Raw genomic sequence first — 21,862 nt, forward strand, 5'->3', positions numbered from 1 at the left:
ACGTTATTATATCGCAACGACGCGTCATGCACAGCTGGTGGCGTTATCTGTCGACAGATAGGGGCACTTTTAGCGTTGATTGTCGAGCTCGGTCGTATTATTTGACTTCCACACTTGCCGAATTCGATTGCTCGAAATTTTCGGACAAATACATAAAACGCGCCGAGCAACAATTCGAAATGATGAACGCAAAGCATGACATTTCAGATTTCAGCCAGTCGATATTCTCGACTTTTTAAAAATAGGACTTGCTTGAGCCACATAAACATAAACCGACTATGCAAATGACCAGTGCATATACATATATGTATATTTAGGTGTTTTAGAGAAACATATTGCGAACTCGAAGCCTGTTATATTGTGTTCGCTAAATATAAATATGATGATATATTTTATCCATGTACGGCTTGAACGTTGTATATAGGTATTCTCCATATACATGCCGATAAGCTAGCGCCTATAAATTCACGTGGACGGCATTAATGACTCGAGAGCAACGAAACTTCGATTAACTTAATCAGCGATGAGCTCAACCTGTAAATTTAGCTGTAAAATTTTAAAGTTTCTGACTCTATGAATGGTATTCATAGTCCGATCTTGCATTCAAAATCGTCTTAAGTACGATCTCGAGACGCTGTACGGTTATTTCATGGTTGCATGGATAGAATTTAAGACTGCCTATAGTCAGATTTAAGGCGATTTTGAATATAAGATCGGATTATGCATACCGTTTGCCTTGTAATCCGTCTAATTCTTATTTTCATGTTTGAACAATAAAAAATTGACAATCATATCCACTTTTAATGAAGTACCGCGGGTAATATTTAATAAATCAATCACCGAATAGCGATACACCCTGCATTGTTGTATTAACGTAGAATTATTAATTTTTAGTTGTTTATAACTAACGGAAATAAAGATTAGATCAGGAACAGTGAATACAGTTGGAAATTTTACTTTGATATATTTACTGCCTCGTCATTCATCTTGCGAGAGCGCCTTGTCATTCAAATACGAATGACACCAAATTCTTGTAAGAAGTCTCAATAGCGCCGAGTGATGTTGAAAGACGGCATAATGATGCCCATTTTGGTCTATTGTTAGACGTCCTTAGACATCGCTATCGTGTCACTGCCTACCTCAGGTTTTACAAGGAAGATAATGAAGAAAAGATAACTTCAACTTCCGAAGTCATCATGTTCATTTTCATGAAATTGGGTATCATTTATAATTTACATACTCAATTGATGACGTCAATGTATCAAGCAATATTCTGCCGATTGAATTAATCGTCAATTTAAAGTCAATCGGTTTTTAGTTTCACAATTCGCCTTTTAGTTATAATTCGCACTCTAATCTTTCTTTCTGTGCGTTGAGCAACAAAAGAAAAAAATAATTCTATCCATGTTAACGAAACGGTAGAGGTATCATTCGACAAGTTAATCGCTCGGTTAAGTTAGTCGGAAGTTAGTTGGAGCCATCTTAACACATTGCCTCGAATTGTAAAAGTAAGCGCCGTATGACAGACAGTATGACGCGCTACTGCAAGTGTATGCAAGTGCCGCGCATCTGTCTATATATCGCGGGTTGTGGCCGTTCGGGGTGGTTCGGGGGTTGCGACGAGGAACTAAGGAAGGTCGCGAGTCGCGACGTGACTGCTGACGTTGACGCGTCGATCAGCGAGCTCGACGTGGTGTGTGAGCGCGGTGTTCCCTCAGTTCCCCGTTCCCAGACGGTTTCGACAGTTTTTTTCGCGAGTCAGCTCCAAGTCATTTTCGGGAGGCGGACCGAGGCGCCTCGCGTGCGACCGACCGCGTAGCGAAGCATGCGAATCGGGCGATCGTATCCCATCGGCATCGTCGAACGCCGTCGTGTCCCACGACTCCCACGGGAAGGAGGAGCGAGCGAATCGCGCGGCGGCGACGGCGGCAGGGTCGATACGTTGACTTCAAGGGCGCGCGGATCACCCACGCAGGGTCGCGGGCCAGCCTTTGCGTAAGTCAGATTCCTCGAAAATGATACACTTTTTGTACTATCTGGTGGACATAGGCATGTGATATATAAGACGCATTGACGTGGTAGCCTGGTAGCCGATGGCTCACGAAACGGATGGAGTTTGCCGCATCGCGATCGGACGTATAGGTTATGTTTCTCTGATATAATTTGACGACGCTGGTTCAAACATGTAACGAAGGAAAGGGGGAATGTGCGTACGCGTTGGAAACTGCGGATTTAGAATTTTTATGACTCCGTTTATGTTATTTATATTACTGCGATAGCTAAAATCTTTTATACATTTTTATAATTAATTTTGATATGTATTTTGAATGATACTCGGAAGAATTAATTAGATTTGTTGTTGTGCATGTGTGATTTTAATCTGTGATGCGGTGGAGTAAATATATGTGTTGGAGTTCATGCGGCTTTGTAGCATGAATATGACAAATATTGATCTTCCATGTATCCGCAGACTTATTTATTATGCATGCGTTTAAAATGTTTTGAGAGAAAGAGAAATAGAGAGAATGTTGGTGTATTTTTATATCAAATTTTGTTTAACCGGTTTAACTAAAATATTCTGTGATGTATTCAAAGTAAACTGCTGTTTAGCGAAAATTTCACAGAAGAGAATTTATTTATTCAGTTTTTTTTTTGGTGGCATTTGGAACTTAAAAGCTGTTGACGAAGAAAGAGATTTTAAATCACAATTTTTTCTAATTTTTTTTGCAGGTGAAGTTTATTTTGCAACGGAAATTTAATGCTAATTTACAACTTACTGACCTATATTGACATATGATATTTTGGCAGACGAAATTTTTTATTTAAAATTTTAACATTGCGAAATTGATTTCTGAATTATCAAATAACGAAAATAAAAACTACTTAGTTTGCATTTTAAATAATAACTTCTTTGCTACATTCATGAAGAACATAAACATTTTATTTTTTCCTTCTATGCTATGACGCCAGGTGTTCTCATTTATATAATAATTGCAATCATAACATTAATAACATTACGAATTTTCAAAATCCAGAAAATATCGTTTGATAGTTATTAATATCTATTAATATCTTTAGCGCGATCAACAAAATTCCTCAACGGTTACATCTTCACTAGATTTATATAATCTTTTAGAATACATACATTCGAACCGGAAGACGTATACAGAGAGATTACTTTTTCTTTCACATTTTGTCGGTATGCGTATATAATTTTGCGAATTAAATAAGTTGGCGCGAAAGTAAACGCGAGTTCTATTTTTGTCATAACGCGACATAAAGAAAAAATCACATAAACCTTTGCAAAAATTTGTAAACTTGACGTCAAAGCTGAAGAGTATTTGTATACATGTCAGAAACTGACATAAATACTCGTCAGATTAAATAACGACGCGATTTACGGATTTAATTACGCAAGAGACCTGCGCCTGACACTCCCACTTACAATCAATCATCTCGATGACATAATATTGATAAAAAAACACCCCAGCGCTGTTTCGGGAAAAATTCTACTATACAATGTCAGGGAGTTCTTACCATTCTTACTATTGTTCCTTGATCCTTTCAGTTTAAAATAAGAACTTTTCAATCAATATCAGATTCGATTAATTGGAGCAAAATATGACGAACGAGGAACGTTTACAAAATTGTTCTCGTTGATTTTGAGATATTTTCATTTTATCCTGTAAAATTATTTACTAGAGAGCTGTTATTTCAAAATCTTTCGAATGAAACGATACTTAAGGGTGTCGGGGTAGTTAAGAGCGATTGTTGCCGATGTTAATGGTGCATTAACTCGGCTCGTAAAAGCTAGCCGGGTGGAACGGAGGGTGCCGGCAAAAGCAGCGACAAGAAGGGGTCAAATTAAACACTCTGCAAGATTTAAGCCAATGGATACGGTGACTATCATCGCACCTGACGCTGATCGACTGCAATATTGATGCAGTCAGATTTTCGCAGGCTAAGATATAATTCTTCGTTGGGCTTAAAACCCAATGGGATGTAATTTCAATTGACCTCGACGCATGAAATTGGTCTCTATATTTATTCGCGACCAACAACAGATTATGGCTCGTTGGAACGATTGAATCAATCATTGGAAACGATTAAATTTCTACGAGTTGAAATCTCGATGCTGTAAACATGCGGAAGTATTCTCCACGCCAGTTAGTAGCGTGTATGTATTTTTATAGTTTTGTAGCATTTTTATCGTTTTTTAATTTGTTAGGAAATATTTCAATTTTAATCTCAACTATATGTGATTATTTTTATTTGTATATACGCAAAACTCGGAGGAAATATTTCGTCCTGACGCTATCGACCCCTCTTTAAGCGATCGCTTTTTTTTATATAATTATCACGGTGTTATGACGTAAAGCTTGAACTTCGATATTTAAACTTTAAACGATAGATATAGTGTTGCATGTGCACAAATAACAATATTTTTTTACTGTAACATTTTTTATCGAACCTCATTAACCACCAACAATGTCAATTAATCTTTTAAGGAGTGTGATTGGTTCTGTAACAAACTGAATTTTTAACGAGACCGTTGTCAACCAAGAAAGTTTGAAAATAATGCCAGGCTTCCCTTAGCTAAGATTTTCCCCATGTACAGTTGATTCAAAAACAACCTTTTCTCACATCACCAAAACACCAAATAACAATTTCTTGTTTTATTAAATAATAACGGTCGAACTAATGAAGTTACAGGAAACATCTTGGAATCGGCAGCTTACTTAATCGCGTTACTTTTGAAATCTGCCATTAATAATATTTATATCGTCTATCAGGATACCTCGTGCGTCTGATTGCATACTTATCGCGAGATAAATTGTGTCTCGCGGTGCTGAACGGTCCACTGCCGGCCCGCGTTGTTGCGGCAATCGTCGTCGATCTGCCGTTGCGCGCTTTCACGACGCGACGCGACGCGTGATAAGCGACACGCGAGAAAGACGGAGAGAGAGAGAGAGAGAGAGAGAGAGAGAGAGAGAGAGAGAGATTCCAGTTTTCTCGTGACCGGTGTACCGTTGCTTTCCACGCTCAACTGACACGGTCGGGCCGCGGCTTTTCAACCGATACTCCGAACGAACGGCCTTTCGAGAGCAGCGTGCCAGTCGGCATTCGCGAGCGTAACGCGTACATCGCGTTTCTTTTCCGCTCCGAGGGCGCGAAGCGGTTTCCGTTCTTGCACGGATTCCTGCGTTCCGCGAGTGTTAACGGGGGTTCCCGGGAGTCGCGTTCTTCCCGCTGGACTCACGTGGGCGATTCACGCGGGGTTTCGCGGCCCTCCCCTTTCCATTTATCGAAGTAACGTTAGCGCGCACGGTAAAGTCGGTATTTCTGTATAGTTCTCGGCGCGAGTTAGTTCGGATTTCTCTGTGCTATAAATACCGAGAGGAATGATATTTATAATGTTTAATCGTGATAATGGAATTAAACGCCAAACATGCGCCGCGCAGAGTACGTTTCCGCGTATCTATAAAATTCGAAAGTAAAATTCGAAACCGTATCGAAAAATTTCCGTTGTCATTAGTTTTATCTTCGATGTATTCGGTATACGAATAAGTCGAATAACTGTTGCTCGCGAGGCTCATTTCTAATTCCGAATACGTAGTTCCTTTGCGAACATGGAATCCCGTCGACGTGTTGATATCGGCACCTGTAAGTTCTTTAAAAATTCTTTAAAAACGATTTTATCTTGCGAAAACGCAGCAATTAAAGGGCAGTTTTGGAATTGCTCTATACTTATCCATTTTCTTTAATCAGTAATAATTAATTATCATTTTGCTAAGCTCATTGGCTTATCATTAACAAAAATAAGCTCGATTTATCCGATATATCTGTAATTATTTATATTTTTAGTAATATACGCCAAGTTAAAAATGCGCTCGTCAAAGAGTTATAAATTTCCCGTTGAAGAAAAAGATTATCTACAGTTGCGAATGTTTATTATCTCATTCTTATCTTTTTAGTTTACCTTGCATTGTTTCTGTGCATTGTCAGAGTGCAAAGTACATGTGTATATGTTTAGTTATCGAATGCCCCTCGCAATTTTTTAAGATATCGACGTAACAACGTCCGGTTTCGTGAAGGTAAACGATAGTCGAGAAGTTTGGTCGCTAATAAGGCACAGTGACTTGCGAAAGACTCGCCAATTGGAATTATTACTCGTTTCTCCTCTCGTTCGAGCCCGGCGTTGAACAAATTTTCGTTTCGGGTTTTCCTCGGTATCGACCTCGAGAGAAATCAAAACAGTTCGCGACTGTATTCTCGTGTCTGTAAGTGCACGTGTACGAAACAGACTTTTCAGTCACAGCACAGCTTGTGTAATTGCTCGTAAGTCGTGCAATAACAGGATACCGCGAATAATAGGCTGCCAACGTAACAATAACGCACGTACCCGCGACTCTGTCCAGTCATCTTCGACGCGAAGACATGAGTTCCCGAAAAATGGGCATTCTTGAGTATAATGGTAAACGTCTCTGGACGTTGATTAATCGCGCGCGAAGAAAGAACGGAAAGGCCTTAGATTAAGATTCTAGGATGACACCACCGCTAGGCTGTAATAAATATCACCTCGCATTTATAATCTACGCTACGCCATTCCCATCTCGCGTTGCACTTCTCCTGAACTGGTATTTTATTGCAACCTCGCCGGTATTATTATTTATCCTTCCGCGGTCTCAATTCTCGAGATTGTGTATCGCATATCCCGTTATGTTTCTTATGTGAGATTATCTTGAGGACGAAAATAGAAAATGTTTTGATTAATTTAATGATGTGCATTGAGAAAAAAATATTTAGATAAAAAAATTATTTATCTAGATTGTTGCCAAGAGCTTATTTACTTAATATAATATACATATATTTATTCAGAATTAGATAGTTATTTTTACTTAATTTAAATAAAAATATTTAATTCTAAATAAATATGTGTATTATATTAAGTAAATAAGCTCTTGGCCACAATCTAAATAAATATTTTTTTGGATCTAAATATTTTTTTCCTCAGTGTGGAAGAAAGAAAAGAATCGTTAATTTACAATGTTAATTAGCAATTAGTCATATAGATAAATATCTCATAAATGTCTTTTATATAATAAATTATTAATTCAAGGACAAGAGAATGTACTTTTACGTCATGTTTCCGCGAAAGAAAGAACGTATCCTGGTGGTCCGAGCATCTTTTAACTAGGTATTCAGCGCATCGCAAATATAAAATTAAGATTTATAATGACACGTGAATCGCCGTCGCGTTCACGAGAGATCAATTAATGGCATTCGGCCTTTTTCGCTGAACGATCCCGTCATCTCGCGCGAGAAGAACTTCTCGACAACGCTGTTTATTGATTCAGGCTTCGACGGGTTTTCACAGAAAACATCGGCCGCGTAGTATCTACGAAATTTATTTATAATCGATCGTAACCGTAAATCATCTGCAAGTCACGACAACACACTGATCCTGATCGTTTCGCTTACTGTCTGTTTTAAGTAATAACATTGAACGCTTTGCCTATTAAAAATACATAAAATAATGATTCAGTAGAAAAAATGTTATTTAAAGAAAATATATACAGAGTATATATATACATACATATATGTAAGCAGCCATTCCTCTTTACTTTTCACTTTACGTTGAAAAGGTTAGACCAATAAAGTTCATATTAATACTTCAAATCGATTAACTCTATTTGTGAGCCTAAGCGATAGCTTGTCCAGTCGAACTATCGAGTACGCGCGTACGGAACAAAAAAATTTGAGCCTTATCTCGCCATAATTCCTTTTAACTTAAGAGATAAAAGGAAGGCCGTTGTGGCCATTTATTTCGAAGGCGAGATTAAGTGGGGCACCCCCGTAACATTTTTTGCAAGGAGTGCATCTCGGTCTTTCGTTCGTTACGAGGTGTCAAATAGATCAGACAGACCGCGCTAACTTATAACTAGGCTACCGGGGATGCCCTGACCCTGACTACCCACGGCAAACGAACGTATCGTCTTCATGGCGTAGAGTAGGCGACCGCATCCTGGACGGCTGCCATCGGGAGATCTAAATAGAACTACCTACCGTCTTTCGACGGCGGGACGACCACTTTCATGCGGCCGTTTCAATAGATTCCGTTCCATCGCGTCGACCATTTGCGCGAGAAGTGCGAACGTCTCATTAACCGATAGATGAATAACGATCCTAAAACTGTAGTTGCGCATATAGCGTGGGTGCGTCCCCCATCCCCCGTCTTAACCGCAAAATGTCTACACTGCTGAACGTTTAGACTACTATTCTGGTACAAAGTGGAGCGCTATATGCCTGCCAAATGTACGTTACATTGTATATGAAATTATTTAGTTAAAATAAGAACTGATGCATCTTGACAGTATGAGATATTACTTTTCCATGCATGCGGGTTCTATATGCATATTTTTTTCATTGTAACGGTTTCGTTTTAGTTAATGATGCCGAACTATTTAAGACCTTTGACCTTTTACTAAACTTTAATAGCACATTTAAAATTTAAATCAACAGTATATTTCAATTGTCAAATTTGAATTATTGATAGGACTTTTTATTTTTATTTGCGTCACCATCTGCGTGGTTATCAGCTGTTTCTTTCAGTTGCTTCAGTTGTTACTGCTAAAGTTGTTACGTGAATGAGTAAAGGAAATTTGATATTCCAATCCAAGAAGAGAGGTAATCAAAAACAAATTGCGAGTACGAGAGATTAATAAAACACATCGAGATAATATTCTATAAGCTTAGATCTGGAATATACTCTATATCTTTCGTTATGTCTAAACCTACTGGCCAGTTTTTTATTATGACAATCTAGAATTTCGAGATAAAATGGAAAAAATATTAGTCAATAAAATTTTTCGATAATTACGTGCTGTTCCGTTACTTTTTTATCACTTTATTTTCCTTCTCATAATTTTATTTTTTATTGATTCTTCGAACGTGTTTGACATTTTACACACTAATGCGAAATGTTTGAAATCTCTTCTCAGAAAAAATATTGTAGGAAACCTCGAGAATTAACGAGAGCATCCGTATCATATTTCTAGCTGTTTTATAACGTTGAAATTTGAAATATCTGCGCAACTCGGCAAAATAAAATTATCTTGCAAATGATCGTTCGATTAGTTCGAACTACGTATGTCGTTCTAGGACACGGATAGGAAGTCGACGTATAGTGCTGACGTGTACTATTGTCAGGAGTCACGAAAACATATCGTTTTGTAAAAAATGAAGAAATAATAACGTATTTTTTCTGCTTTTGTGTGTGTTAGACCTGATAAATAAAAGTGCGGGCACACACGTACGTGACGTAATGCGCATTTATGCTTACACGTGCCACGTGCCTGTCAGAAACAAAGTCGGGTAATTTGTGGAAAAATATATCGCGTCTATGTAATTTATATGATGGCGTCACACACGTGCCCACTTAGTATAAATGCAGTTTCGTAATTTCTACAAAGAAACATACGTGCTGTCAATGAAGCTTGACGCTCCCAAACCTCGATATGCGCGAACTTCGAGCTGTGCAGATATTCGTTTGAAGAGCGATCATGTATCAATCGATTAACGCTGATTTATTTAATTAAATCGAGTTATTTAACTTGCGTCAAACATAACATTTCGTTATGTAGATCATTATTGACTAAAAACATTCTCAGTGTCCATAGCAATCAAAATGAAACTCTCCAGTAAAAGATGCTTTGTGTTTTAGATATCTGAATTTGCTTGCAGCATTTCTATTATATTCTTTCTTTTTTTTGTTAATAATGAGATAGAGTTTTTAAAAGTTGTATAAATCTTACTGTTTCTATGTATAAAGCTAAAGCCTGATCTACAATGTGTTCTTTGTGTGCTTTTTGTTTTCTGCTCTTAACCTCTTTGCGACTATCTCGTATTTCGCAATTCCGTCGCGTAACGCGATGTTTTTTGTTCTCTGTCGCCCAAGATAAAAATTGACGAACTTCAGAAGAGACAAGAAACATCACGTTATGCGACGGAATTGCGAAATACGAGATAGTCGCAAAGAGGTTAAGAGCAGAAAACAGAAAGCACACAAAGAGCACATTGTAGATCAGCCTTAAAACTTACTTAAAAAATATGGACGGGAGAAATATTACGAATATTGATATAAAAGCGGACTAATGTTAACTGCGAAACGCGCAAGAGAAGCACTAAAAAGGATATAATTGAAAAATGTATATCTTGCAATGATAAAAAAATCAGCATAATATGAGTTTTAAACTTTATTTAAAAAGATGTGAAAATATGGACAGTAGAAAAGACATAATTTAAATTTAAAGTAACGACGAAAACGTGTTAAAACGTTAAAACATTAAATTAAAATTAGTCCGCAGTACCTAATGTTCAAGTACCTTTTTAAAATAATATTCCTCGATTATTGACTGATATTATCATGATATTATCGACTGATGAGTGTAAGAAATAAAAATCGATTTATCTTAATATGTAATTAATATTGATTCGTTCGAGTCTTATCTTATATATTTAAACAGCAAAATTTCCACTTTAAAATTGCTTTAAAGTTGCTTTCACACAGACAGCAATATAAGAATTGAGTTTGAAATGTCCGCTGACATTTTTATGCTTTACCGGAATGAATTCCGCGAACATTTTTTCAGATAATATTCGTTCGTGATTTTCGCGATCTATTACGCCTAACAAGCAAAAGAGTCTACTTACTCTTTGTCTTTTTTTTCTTTTTTTTTAGTGCTGCATAGTGCACAAATGAATCTCGCGACGTGATATCTTGCAAGAACGTTGCGTCAACACAAAGAATAATACGTTTTCGTAATCATAACGATGTCTGCGCCGTGAGCATAGCAAAAAGTAAAAAAAAGAAAATTATGTATTTCCTTCCCCTTCTCCTTGTGCTACCTAATTACACCAAGTATTATCTTATTTTCATTTTATTTACAGTATTCCAGAAATATATACGAGTGCATATTTAAGAGTACAAGCCTATATACGTTATTTTTGCACGTGTGTCCGTTACGTATAATCTACATTTTATACTTTTGCTATTATTTAAAGTACATGAACTATTATTTAAAGTATCGCGCGCTGCGAAAAAATACGCAAAAAACACTCGAGATCTTCGCGAAAATATTATTCGCCATTATTCTTTATATTATTAATATTTATAAACTGAGAAAAAAAGTAATTGGATGAAAAAAATATAAATTGATTCAACGAAATGTCTCATTGCGGGGTGCCAACGAAAGATGTACTTATTGCAATAATATTTGCTATTGCAATGTTAACATCATAATTTATTGTTTCAACATCATATATTATTCCCTATGTATATTTTTTCTGATTGCTAAAACGTAGTCTTTTATCAAAAGTATGCTTTTGTTTCAATCACAGTGCGGATTAACGCATTAAATATAATTATTTGTATCAATTATAGTATTTCAAAATCAAATGAATTTATTTGCTATTAAATATCTAATTGGTGAAATTGCATATGCATTTCAAGCAACGAAATGTGTCATTAGATCAAAAAATATTTTCAATATCATTGCGTTTTTTGAAACAAATATGTAGTTCTCGGATTACATTTCCCATATAATAGTGTTAAGAGCGTTGTAGTTGAATCAATTAAATATTTTTCAATAACACAGGATGCTATTGAATTAACAATTTTTTTTCTCAGTGTATTTATATATGATATCGGGAATGAGGCAACGCGCGACAAACATAAAATATAAATTAACGCGGAACGAAAAATAATGTGCAGCGGGAGAACCGCGAATAAAAGGATTGTTACGGTCGTCAAGGAAACGATCATGTCGAACAATGGCAATAATTCATCTTATTTTCTTTCCTGTCGGAACGTGTCTTTTTACTACAGCAATAATATAAGACTGGTCGTTATAAGACTGGAGACGGGTGGGCTTAGTTAAGTGTATTCCAAACATTGTGATTGTTTATCCGCAGATAAGAAGCATGAATGAACGTCTCTTTCCATATCTGTCTCGTCGAGAGATACTCCGTGGATCGCCCTGCGGTTATTCCCCGTTACGTATGCGATCTTACGTCGCATTGTGTCGGAGATCATAAGAATGTTTCCTCCAACACGCATGTCACCGCAATCAAACGGTTCGCGCGTCGGCGGACCGCTGGTCGTTCGGCGATCCTCGGCCGGTCTCGGCGGCGCTCGGCGATCTTCGGCCCGCTTCGGCCGCGCTCGGCGGTGCTCGGCGTTGTGTTGGCGCCGCCGGCCGCTCGCCCGGCTCGCCTCGGCCCGTTGGCCGCGCTCTCGTTCATCAGTGCGCTGCCTGCGCTGGTCGGTGTCCTCTTGTGATTATCATTTGTGTCGCGCGTCTTCTTAGCTAGTGCGTGCACGAGCGCGCGCTCTAAATTTTCGAACGCGCGAATGGTGTGCCGGAGTCTGTTTTGACCGTGTTCTGACGTGGACCAACGATGCGATAGCATTCGGGGGAAAGTGACGCGCGTCGAGAGGAGGACCGACAGAAGGAGAGCAGAATGTCGAGCTTTCCGTCCGGCATGATTTCGCGACGTTCGCCGATCAGTGTCCCGGGAATGGTAATAAATGAAATAATAGACACCAATCTCTTCCTGATTTATCTTGTCACGTCGTCGGCGCGCACGAGTGACGAGTGCTCCGTTCCGTGTGACGACTTCCGCCGCTTCCGCGTTATCGTCGATCGCGGAAGAATGAGTTCGTCGTGAGGACGATCGCGGTTCGCTGCGCGCGAGCGACGATTCATCGTATGTCACCGTCACACGGTCTGCGTCTGCGTTAATCGCGATTTAATTCCGTACGCGAGCCGCAACGGCGGAATCGTACGTGGCGTTCTTTGGACCCCCTGTATTTTTAGTGATATTGGCAACGGCGCGGCCGCTCTCTTGGATGACGGTGACAACGCGATAACTGCCTTTACAGTTTACGCGAGAAAGCGAAAAGAGACGTACGGCCGGCCCGGTAGATTCGCGACCGACCGAAACTCGCCGCCTCGCTTCTATGTTTGTCCCCTCTGATTCGCCGCCGTCTAGGCGGCAGGGTTACGTATATATCGCGATTTGTTGTATGTTGGTACCGCACCAGTGGCGTAATCAACGGCCGTTGGGTCAAAGTACCGATGTCAGCGTGTCTGCGATACAAAAAAAAAAAAAACCGGAGCAGTGAGCAGCAAGTAGAAAAAAGAGGAAAAACCGGATACGGATCGTTAAGTTGATTATATGTATCGGTGGCGTATGTATCTCTTTGTTTTATGCCTTATTTGCTCACGGCACGTATTATGCGTCTTATTTTGTAAAATCGTTACCGAACTCGACGAATTGAGAAGTAACATAATGATGCTGTCTAAAAGAATCAAGAGATTTTCAAGTATTTCTATACTGTAAAAAATCCAAATTATTTATTTAGTATAAAAAATGTAAACGTACATTTATAACAAGAATGAAAGCTTCAATTTGCATAAATATTAAATACTAAATATTTCTAAATTTATAAAAAATGTGAAATATAATTTGTATAAATGTACATTTTTTGTATAAATGTGTTTAATATTTGTACAATGGAAATGTATACTTTCATTAAAAATCGTATAATTCGACACAAATGGTTATCGTAAATCGTATGATTTTTTCGATCGTATGATTTACGATAATTAAAAATATATTTTATATAACAAGTATGATTTTCATACAACGGAGATGTATAAAATTTTTGTACAATTTTGTACTTGTTGCTTGTATACTATTTATTACTATAATTCAAGAAAATGTATTTACCGAGGGGCAAACCGCTGCAATGCCAATGCCTACTAATGCACAATTTCTAGGCATTACTGCCGATTTTTTTATCTAATGCCCACTAATGCCCAAGCAATATTTTTGTTTGTTTCGGTGATAATAAAATAGAAAATATAGTGTATACAATATAAAAAAGTAGTATATGCATTGTAATATATAATATTTTATGTTCTTTATTTTGTATTGTATGCATATTTTATCAGGTAACTTAAAATTATACGTAATGCATTTCTGTATAAAACATTTATTATATATTTATGCTTATAATATCACATACATTTGTTATAAAATATTATAAAATTAATATTTATTATAAAACAGGCAATTAGACTGCGGATATAATAAAAATAAAATCTACATAAACATATTTTAATATTATTAAATAAACTCTTATTAACTCTCTTATTAACTTATAAACTCTTTGCGTATAACTAAAAAATCTCTTTAATATATAAATAAAATAAAATTTATTATTTAGTTTGCAAATACTACAAATAAAAGAGTATATCTATATACTTAATTTTCTTTCTTAAGACTAGTTGTATCTATTTATTTCAACGTAATCCGTAGAAATTTCCAGCAGAAAAAAAACGTTCAAAACTCAAAATGTGAATTTCCTTGCTTCTAACGTCATAATCCCAGTCGCGACAAAGAATTAAAAGCCTTAATCAATAAGAAATCTACGTTTTGTTAGTTTATATTTTTTATGTATAGCCGCTAAATCAGAAGATTTTAATTCAAAAGGTCCGGTTCCGATTAATTCAATTGGACCGTAAAAAATATATTTTAATTCAACAAACGTTACATCTTTATCGCGTGGCCAAATAAAAGAATTAAGTTCAGATTTTAAAAATTTTATTTTTACTTTGTTGTCATTACGATGATCAACAACCCGGCCAATATAATAGTTGTCATCATAGAAAACAGCATAATACTTTTCTAATAATATTTCAGGTATGTTCGCGTTACAAACGTTTGGATCATTTTCAAAGAAACATTCTACTTTTGACTCATTACGCATTTGATCTTCTTCAGAAGAACTGGAAACTTTTTGGAGATTTTTTTGTTTCTTTTTAGGTTGCATCTTTGTACAGCTTTTCGTTCTTTTATTTGTTGTTTTGTTACCGGTGATAAATCTTCGTAATCTATCCGTGCTGACTTTACCTTTACATTCATCAAGAAACCAACAATAAGAAGATTTTTTAACAATCATTATTTTGTCATTTACTGTAACTTCCACGAAAGGCGAGTTTTCTGTTATTGATTTCTGTGATAACTGTTTTGAAAAGTCTTTCAATTCTAGATTCTTTAACTTATAATCGTTAGAATTATCAAATAAAATTGAGTTGTCAACATCCTCGGCATTTGTGCTTCTAGCGTTTATAGTGCAATCGTTATCAATTTCACGTTCTACATCATCGAATTTATAATTATCTTCTAACATTTGTAAAGGGATATCAACAAATTTCCAATCTGTATCACTTTCTATTTTCATACCTAATTCCTCAGTATTTTTTATAGCATTTTTTAAAGCCTCCTCAACAATTTCTTTGATATTTAAATTTTGTATGACTTCATGTGTAAGAACATTTTGAATTTTTGACGTTTTTTTGTCTTCTCTGGGAAATTTAAATATCGTTGAAAGATCATTCGTTATAGCATCTATCTGTTTAATCCTATCAATACGATAAATTAAATCTTTTATACTGAAATTAATGACAGTAGAATAAGTGGAAGTCATAGATCGAGCTGTCCGAAAAAGCTTTTCGCACATTTGGCTGCTAAAAATTGTCGGGCGAAACATTTCAGGCATCAGAGTTTGACTGTTCTTTTTAAACAATGTAATTAGTTTGATTAAATTATGTGCATTTAATTCTATACACAGGTAACAGTTACTAGTTAAAAAATTGTCTTTTATAGTATAACGCTTGTTTCTTTTTATCCATGCTCGCCATATTCTTAGAAAAAAGACTGAGTACCACATATAATAAACTCGAATACGTAAAGGTGTAGATTCATCTAGAAAAGATAGTATTATGAAATTCATTATATTTAAGTAAGCAATTGTGCCGTTAGTATTAGCGATTTGTTTTAAATGATTGATTACAGATGAGGAACACATTTTTTCCCCTGCAGAGTAATTCATTTTATCCTCTCCTTTTAAATCCCAGGAAGTTAGAAGATGTTTATCTTTGGAAACAGTTTTTATTAAATAGTGAAGATGATCTACAGTAGCCAAATAATTTCCCATTTGAAGCATTATCCCTTCTTTTAAAAATCTTGTCCGCATTTTGGTTATAATATGTGTTGTATCTTGTACATAACATTCTTCTACTTTATCCATATTAACTTGAAACCAAGGCCACGCCGTGCTCCACGGGAATATTTGATTCGAGATTTGATTGGTTATAATCGGTAAGCAATTATTAAGACGCATTGCTTTCAACAAACGAGTGTCACCATCAGATGAAAAACCTATAATAGTAATGCCAAATTTTTTTGCTTCTTTTTTCATAAAAGTCCACCGCTCAAGAATATTTTTTGCATCAAATTTATTATCTGTGCTAAACAAAGATAAACAATATGCAGGGACATCGCGAGATAAAGATTGAGCCATTATTACATATGCATACGTAGCTTTACTACCAATTTTAAAAAAATTTTGTATAACTTCTGCAGATGTAGCAACATATTTATTTTGGTCAGGTAAACCATTTTTTAAAGGTAAAACAAATCCAAGCACTTTATTTGACCTAGAATCATATTCAATTTTTCCCGTAATGCGTGTAGCATCTTCGGCAATCCAGATTACTTTTGAAGCATTTCTTTCCTTTAAATGCTGCACTAAACCTTTAAAATCTATTTCGCCTTCCTCAGTATATCGACCTTTATATAAATATCTATTTAAAGTACTTATTGAAGGTAATGCGTTTGGTAAATTCGCGTGTAATGTTTCATATAGTAACCTTCCCCCTACGTAATAAAGATAGATGCTAAATTTTTTCGTAGCTTCATCATAGGAATTTCTATTTGGATTTTTCACATTTTTTAATGATATATCTAAAAGTTTCTTCATAAAATTACTTATAACTAATCCATTATCTTTAATAGAGAGATCTGTTTTAGAATCTATTTCTGAATTTTGTAATTTAGTTAAAAGATTTTCCATTACTTCACCATTATTACATACAATTTTGGAAATGTTTTCAGCTATATCTTTATCATTCTTATCTACATATTCACTGATCTTCTCTATATTTTCTGTATCTTCTACTGTATTTACTGTATCAATAATTTCCGCTTTATCTGTAACTTCCGCTACATCTTTATCTTCCTTATTATTTATATATTGACTAGTCTTGTCTATATTTTCTGTATCTTTTACTGTATTTACTGTATCAATAATTTCCGCTTTATCTGTAACTTCCGCTACATCTTTATCTTCCTTATTATTTATATATTGACTAGTCTTCTCTATATTTTCTGTACCATCTACTATATTTATTGCATTTTCCGAGGTATTTTCTGTATTAATGATAATTTCTGCTTTATCTATAACTTCCACTATATCTATACCTTCCGCTATATCTATAACTTTCGCTATATTTATACCTTCCGCTATATCTACATAATCAGTAATATTTTTTTGATTAACAAATGATTTAGTTGTAGATGAATTTTGAATGTGTTTATTTAATAAATGCGTTTGAAAGTTGGAATATATCCAACGTTTTGATCTTGAACCTGTACCTTTAGCAAATTTAGATATATTATAAGTTGCACCACAAAAGCATGTTATAGCACAATGCAATTCATCTGCATCTAAACTTGTTCTTACAATTATGTTATCAAATAATTCTCTTAAAGCCTCCCATCCATTTTTATTTACTTTTCCTTGTGTCCAAGAAACAATTGCTTTACGGACTCGTGTATTTTCTTCCTCCAAAATTGTGGATTTTGAAGTGCTTGCTTGATTTGAATTTGAATTTAATTGAGCCAATATCTGACTCTTGTTAGTTTTTTTTGTTAGTTTTTTTGTTAGTTTTTTTTTATAATATTCCGAAAGAAGAGATATTATGCGTTTATGTCCGGCCACTATGTCAAATAATGAAGGATTTTTCCAATATAATCCATAATATTTTGGTAGATCTTCTTTGTCTATAATTTTATGTAAGTCATTCCTTGTAAATAATACAATGTCTCTAATATCAGAATCGTTTATATTAGATATAACGATCTCATTATCAAAACCATTAACTATTAATAAGTTCTTTAAAGTTTCAGGGATTTTTATATTTAAAGACATTTCAACTTCGGCGAAAACATCAGCTTCTGAAGAATTGGTTAATTTTTGCTCAACGTTATCTATCTCAGATCCTGCGTTAATGTCTGCCATCTGTAAAGTATATATTTTTGATATACATATAACTAGATGATAAAATATAGTACAATCTCACTAATCCGGCACTATTAAAAATCAGGTTGTGCCGAATTAATAGATTTGCCGGACTATTGGAATGTAAAGAATATATGAGATAAATAAAATAATTGAGCATTTTAAAACTTCTGAATTTAGAGCAAATAAAATAAAACTAGAAAAACGGCGATCTAATGGTCACTAATTAATAGAAGTCACTAATGAACAATATACGTAAGCATTGAATCTACCTCGTGTCCGCTCGTGCCTCTTGCCCAAGAAGTCGCAGAAATCCGCGAGAATACCGGATTAGTCGATTATCGAAGTACCGGATTGTACTGTATTATAAATAAAGTTATAAGAAATGTGTGAAAACTTTTCCAGATAAAATAATCTGCTTACAGTTTGATTAGTTTAAAGGTTAAATATCTTCTCTTCTTTTATGTATTATACATATGTATATATCATATGTATATTCATAAGAATAATATTCAAACTACAATATATGAACTGATTCTTACCTTAGCAATAGATTTGTACAGAAACACACTAATTCAGGCATCAAGATATGTATAGGTTATAGTCCGAACTACACCTTACACGTCCGATGTAAGATGCGCTCGAGGATGCGATTGTAAAGAAATGACGATCGCTGACTGATCGCAATGCCTCACGCGTGGGGCATTACAACCTCTATAATTTACTCAACATTAACGCTCTTTTACGTGTTGTAAATATAACATTTGACAAACAATTATTAATAGGCACTGTTATGCTTTATTTTTAAAAAATAAAGCGTAACAGTGCCCAGTAATTTAATAATGTTCGGCATAATGCACATTAATGCCCCAGCACTATTAATGCCCTACTAATACCCAAGCAATTCTTAGCAATACCTACAATGCCTCGAATCAATACACCGCAATGCCCTCAGCGGTTTACCCCTCGCTTTACGTGAATGAAGAGATTCAGATACGTCGATTATACGCCACTGTGTACAACGGCGACAGAATAGGACGATTGCACGAATACTAAGGGCGATTATCATTGCCGGTGTGAGAGACGCAAAGCCGTTTTAAATGAATCAGCGTTTAAAATTGTAATCTCTCCGGGCGATAAAACGTATATGTTAAACCACCACCTAGATGTGACTCTCGCGAGACGAAACAATCTGAACGGATATGGATATAGGAGAATGTAAGGCTGTTGGTTGATTACATCAAACCTATTTTGTTTTTGGTTATATTTGTCCCGATATTTCTTTATTTTTAATAAAATAGACTTGCAAGGGTTCATATCTTAAGAAAAACTTAAAAAAGCGTAAGTTTAAGAAACTATGAGAAAAAGTGCAGCTATATGAAAAAAATTAACATAGTTTATTTCTTTGTGTCATGCGCGGTTTATCGATCAAGTTCCGCTAATTCATCAATTACCACCGCGAAATTTTCAACGAACAATTGATATTTAAGAACAAAAGAAAGGGAGAGCAATATCTACTTCAAATTTATCTCGAATAATTTTATGAAAGTTGAGAAAGTTGAGTTCTTGCTCCGTTTGCGTCGGTATAATTTATCTCCTGCTTCGAAGACGCAGAAAAGACTTAATTATTCTTTCAAGATTCGAAATAAGTGCAACGCGACTAAAATAAAATAGAAATAATACGACAAAGAAGAAGAAGAATGCGTGTAAAATATAAGACATATATTAATGTTTCCTCTTTTTAATCACCAGACAGATTATATATGTAATCATATATTATAAGAGATTATTCCGTTAAGTTCGTATTTTTCTCGGTACGTCCCGATTATTTTCTGCTCCAACTAATCGCGTGGTCAGATCGGCGATCCTTTTCAACCAGCGCTCTCTGGTTTGACCCAGACCGCTTTCCGGCGAGCGTGCATTACATTTTTCGACCTTGCGCGCGTGCTACAAAAACGTATGTGGCGACGAGCGCATTAATTTACGTTCACTGGCCTCACGTCGCGGATTTTCAATCGCTCCAGTTACTGCGATCGGCCGACAAAGCGTACGACTCGCGTGAGCCGTTCAATTGGCACGTTCGTTAAAGCAAATCAAGCGGCGTGTCGCGTTTCGCGATACCGCACCGTCGACAAAAATCTCCGCCGCATTCTTCTTCGTGAAACGCACGGAGTAAATCACGTAAAAAAAAAAAGTAATAATGCCAATTTTTCTTTTCTTACGACAACACTGAATGAACATTTTTTTTTCAAATTTTATAGGTATGTGAGTGTATGATCTTCGTCTTATGAGCGCCAGAAGATCTTTGTCTAAGAAATATAAATGATCAGTTGAGATTCAGTGCCGAACTCGAGGCCCGATATAGCAGACGAAATTAATGATCGTAAACTGGCGAGTGAATCAAGGACATATATATACACACATACATATATCTCTAATTACATTCCTTGGCGCGCTATAAAATGTAGGACACTTCGGCGTCCTCGTATTTCGATTTTATCTCACGTGGTTTAAATTGATGTCACGTGAAATCGAAAACGGAGGGTACCGGGCCGTCATCTGCATGTCAACAGCATTGAGTTATGTCAGCGACAGCTTTATATTTCACTTCCTTCAGCGCGCGTTTACTGTCGTACATCGTTAAGAATTACCGTGCGGCTTAGATAAGTGGTGATGAGAATAATCAAGATTAATGCGATCTAAAATAGAGAGGAATTTTCGAGCTCCTCTACGGGAGGGAGCGTTACTAATCGTTACTTCTGCCATCGGTCTAAAATCGAGATAATGAAATAAGACAGACACATAAAATTCAAGATGTACATATTTATACATATTATAATATTACCTAAATACACAAGAAAATATATTAAATAGCAAATGCAAAACGTGCAGCATAATTTTCAACGCTTAAGGTTAAATAAAATTTCCAAGATATTTTTTTAGCCACTCGAGAAATAAAATAATCGTATTACTGTCCGTCTTCTCGAGCGGTCGCTTCTCCGTAATTGCGCGAGCGCGCGATCGGAAGGCCGATTCATTCTTCTCATTCATTCCGGTTTCGTTGCAGCTCCGGACCGAGCAGCGCAAGGATCAAGCCTGATGTCCGTATGGTCGACCAGCACCGGGCGCAATTCACTGTTTGGGGCGGAGAGCGGCGGAGCGGTGCTCCCCACTTCGCACTTGCCGACCCACGTACACGTGGCGCACGAACACCTGCGCAACGCTGACGGCCACTGCTTTCACAGCCGTTCCACGATTACTGTCAGGTCGGTAGACTTGCCTCCAGCTGATCCTTTTCCACGGCAGCGCAGAACTCCTTTCCTCCTCATCCGCACCGCGCTGCACATCGCAAATCGCACGCGTATCTTCCCCGTCGCCGCTTTTCGTTCTGTACTGCTGCCGCTTCGATATCTCGCGCGCGCGTCGCCTTCAATTGTGTCATTATTATTCTCGTTCCTGGTGCTTCGTCGTTGATTTGAGTTAATTGATGTTTTTTTATTTTATTGATTGCCGAGAAGATCGCAGGAACGTTAAAGATTACGTAGTTCTCTTGATGGCTGAGAAACGATCTGCTGTTAGCGTATTGAAATGTTGTGTTTTAAGTATATGAATATGTTACGAGATACGAGATATAAACATTTCCGATATAAA

The 21,862-nt window shown here is 36.3% G+C and overlaps 2 protein-coding genes across 2 annotated transcripts in view; one reads left to right on the forward strand and one right to left on the reverse strand.

Moving 5' to 3' along the window:
• Nucleotides 1–19,339, reverse strand: part of LOC139779552 (uncharacterized) — a 21,637-nt gene extending 2,298 nt beyond the window's left edge. Inside the window, exons 1-2 of the mRNA XM_071717949.1 lie at nucleotides 18,754–19,339; nucleotides 16,462–18,211 (exon numbers count right to left, since the gene is read on the reverse strand). Coding sequence (XP_071574050.1) covers nucleotides 16,462–18,211 — 1,750 coding nt within the window. The 5' untranslated portion in view covers nucleotides 18,754–19,339. The remainder of the gene's footprint in view (nucleotides 1–16,461; nucleotides 18,212–18,753) is intronic.
• Nucleotides 1–21,475, forward strand: part of LOC139779550 (thioredoxin domain-containing protein 17) — a 40,821-nt gene extending 19,346 nt beyond the window's left edge. Inside the window, exon 3 of the mRNA XM_071717946.1 lies at nucleotides 21,279–21,475. Within this exon, the coding sequence (XP_071574047.1) occupies nucleotides 21,279–21,438 (160 nt within the window). The 3' untranslated portion in view covers nucleotides 21,439–21,475. The remainder of the gene's footprint in view (nucleotides 1–21,278) is intronic.
• The last annotated feature ends 387 nt before the right edge of the window (nucleotides 21,476–21,862 follow it).

Source organism: Temnothorax nylanderi, unplaced genomic scaffold (assembly GCF_030848795.1).
Source record: "Temnothorax nylanderi isolate EJ_2023f unplaced genomic scaffold, tnyl_v1.0 TNYL_tig0230_pilon, whole genome shotgun sequence".
Classification (NCBI taxonomy): domain Eukaryota; kingdom Metazoa; phylum Arthropoda; class Insecta; order Hymenoptera; family Formicidae; genus Temnothorax; species Temnothorax nylanderi.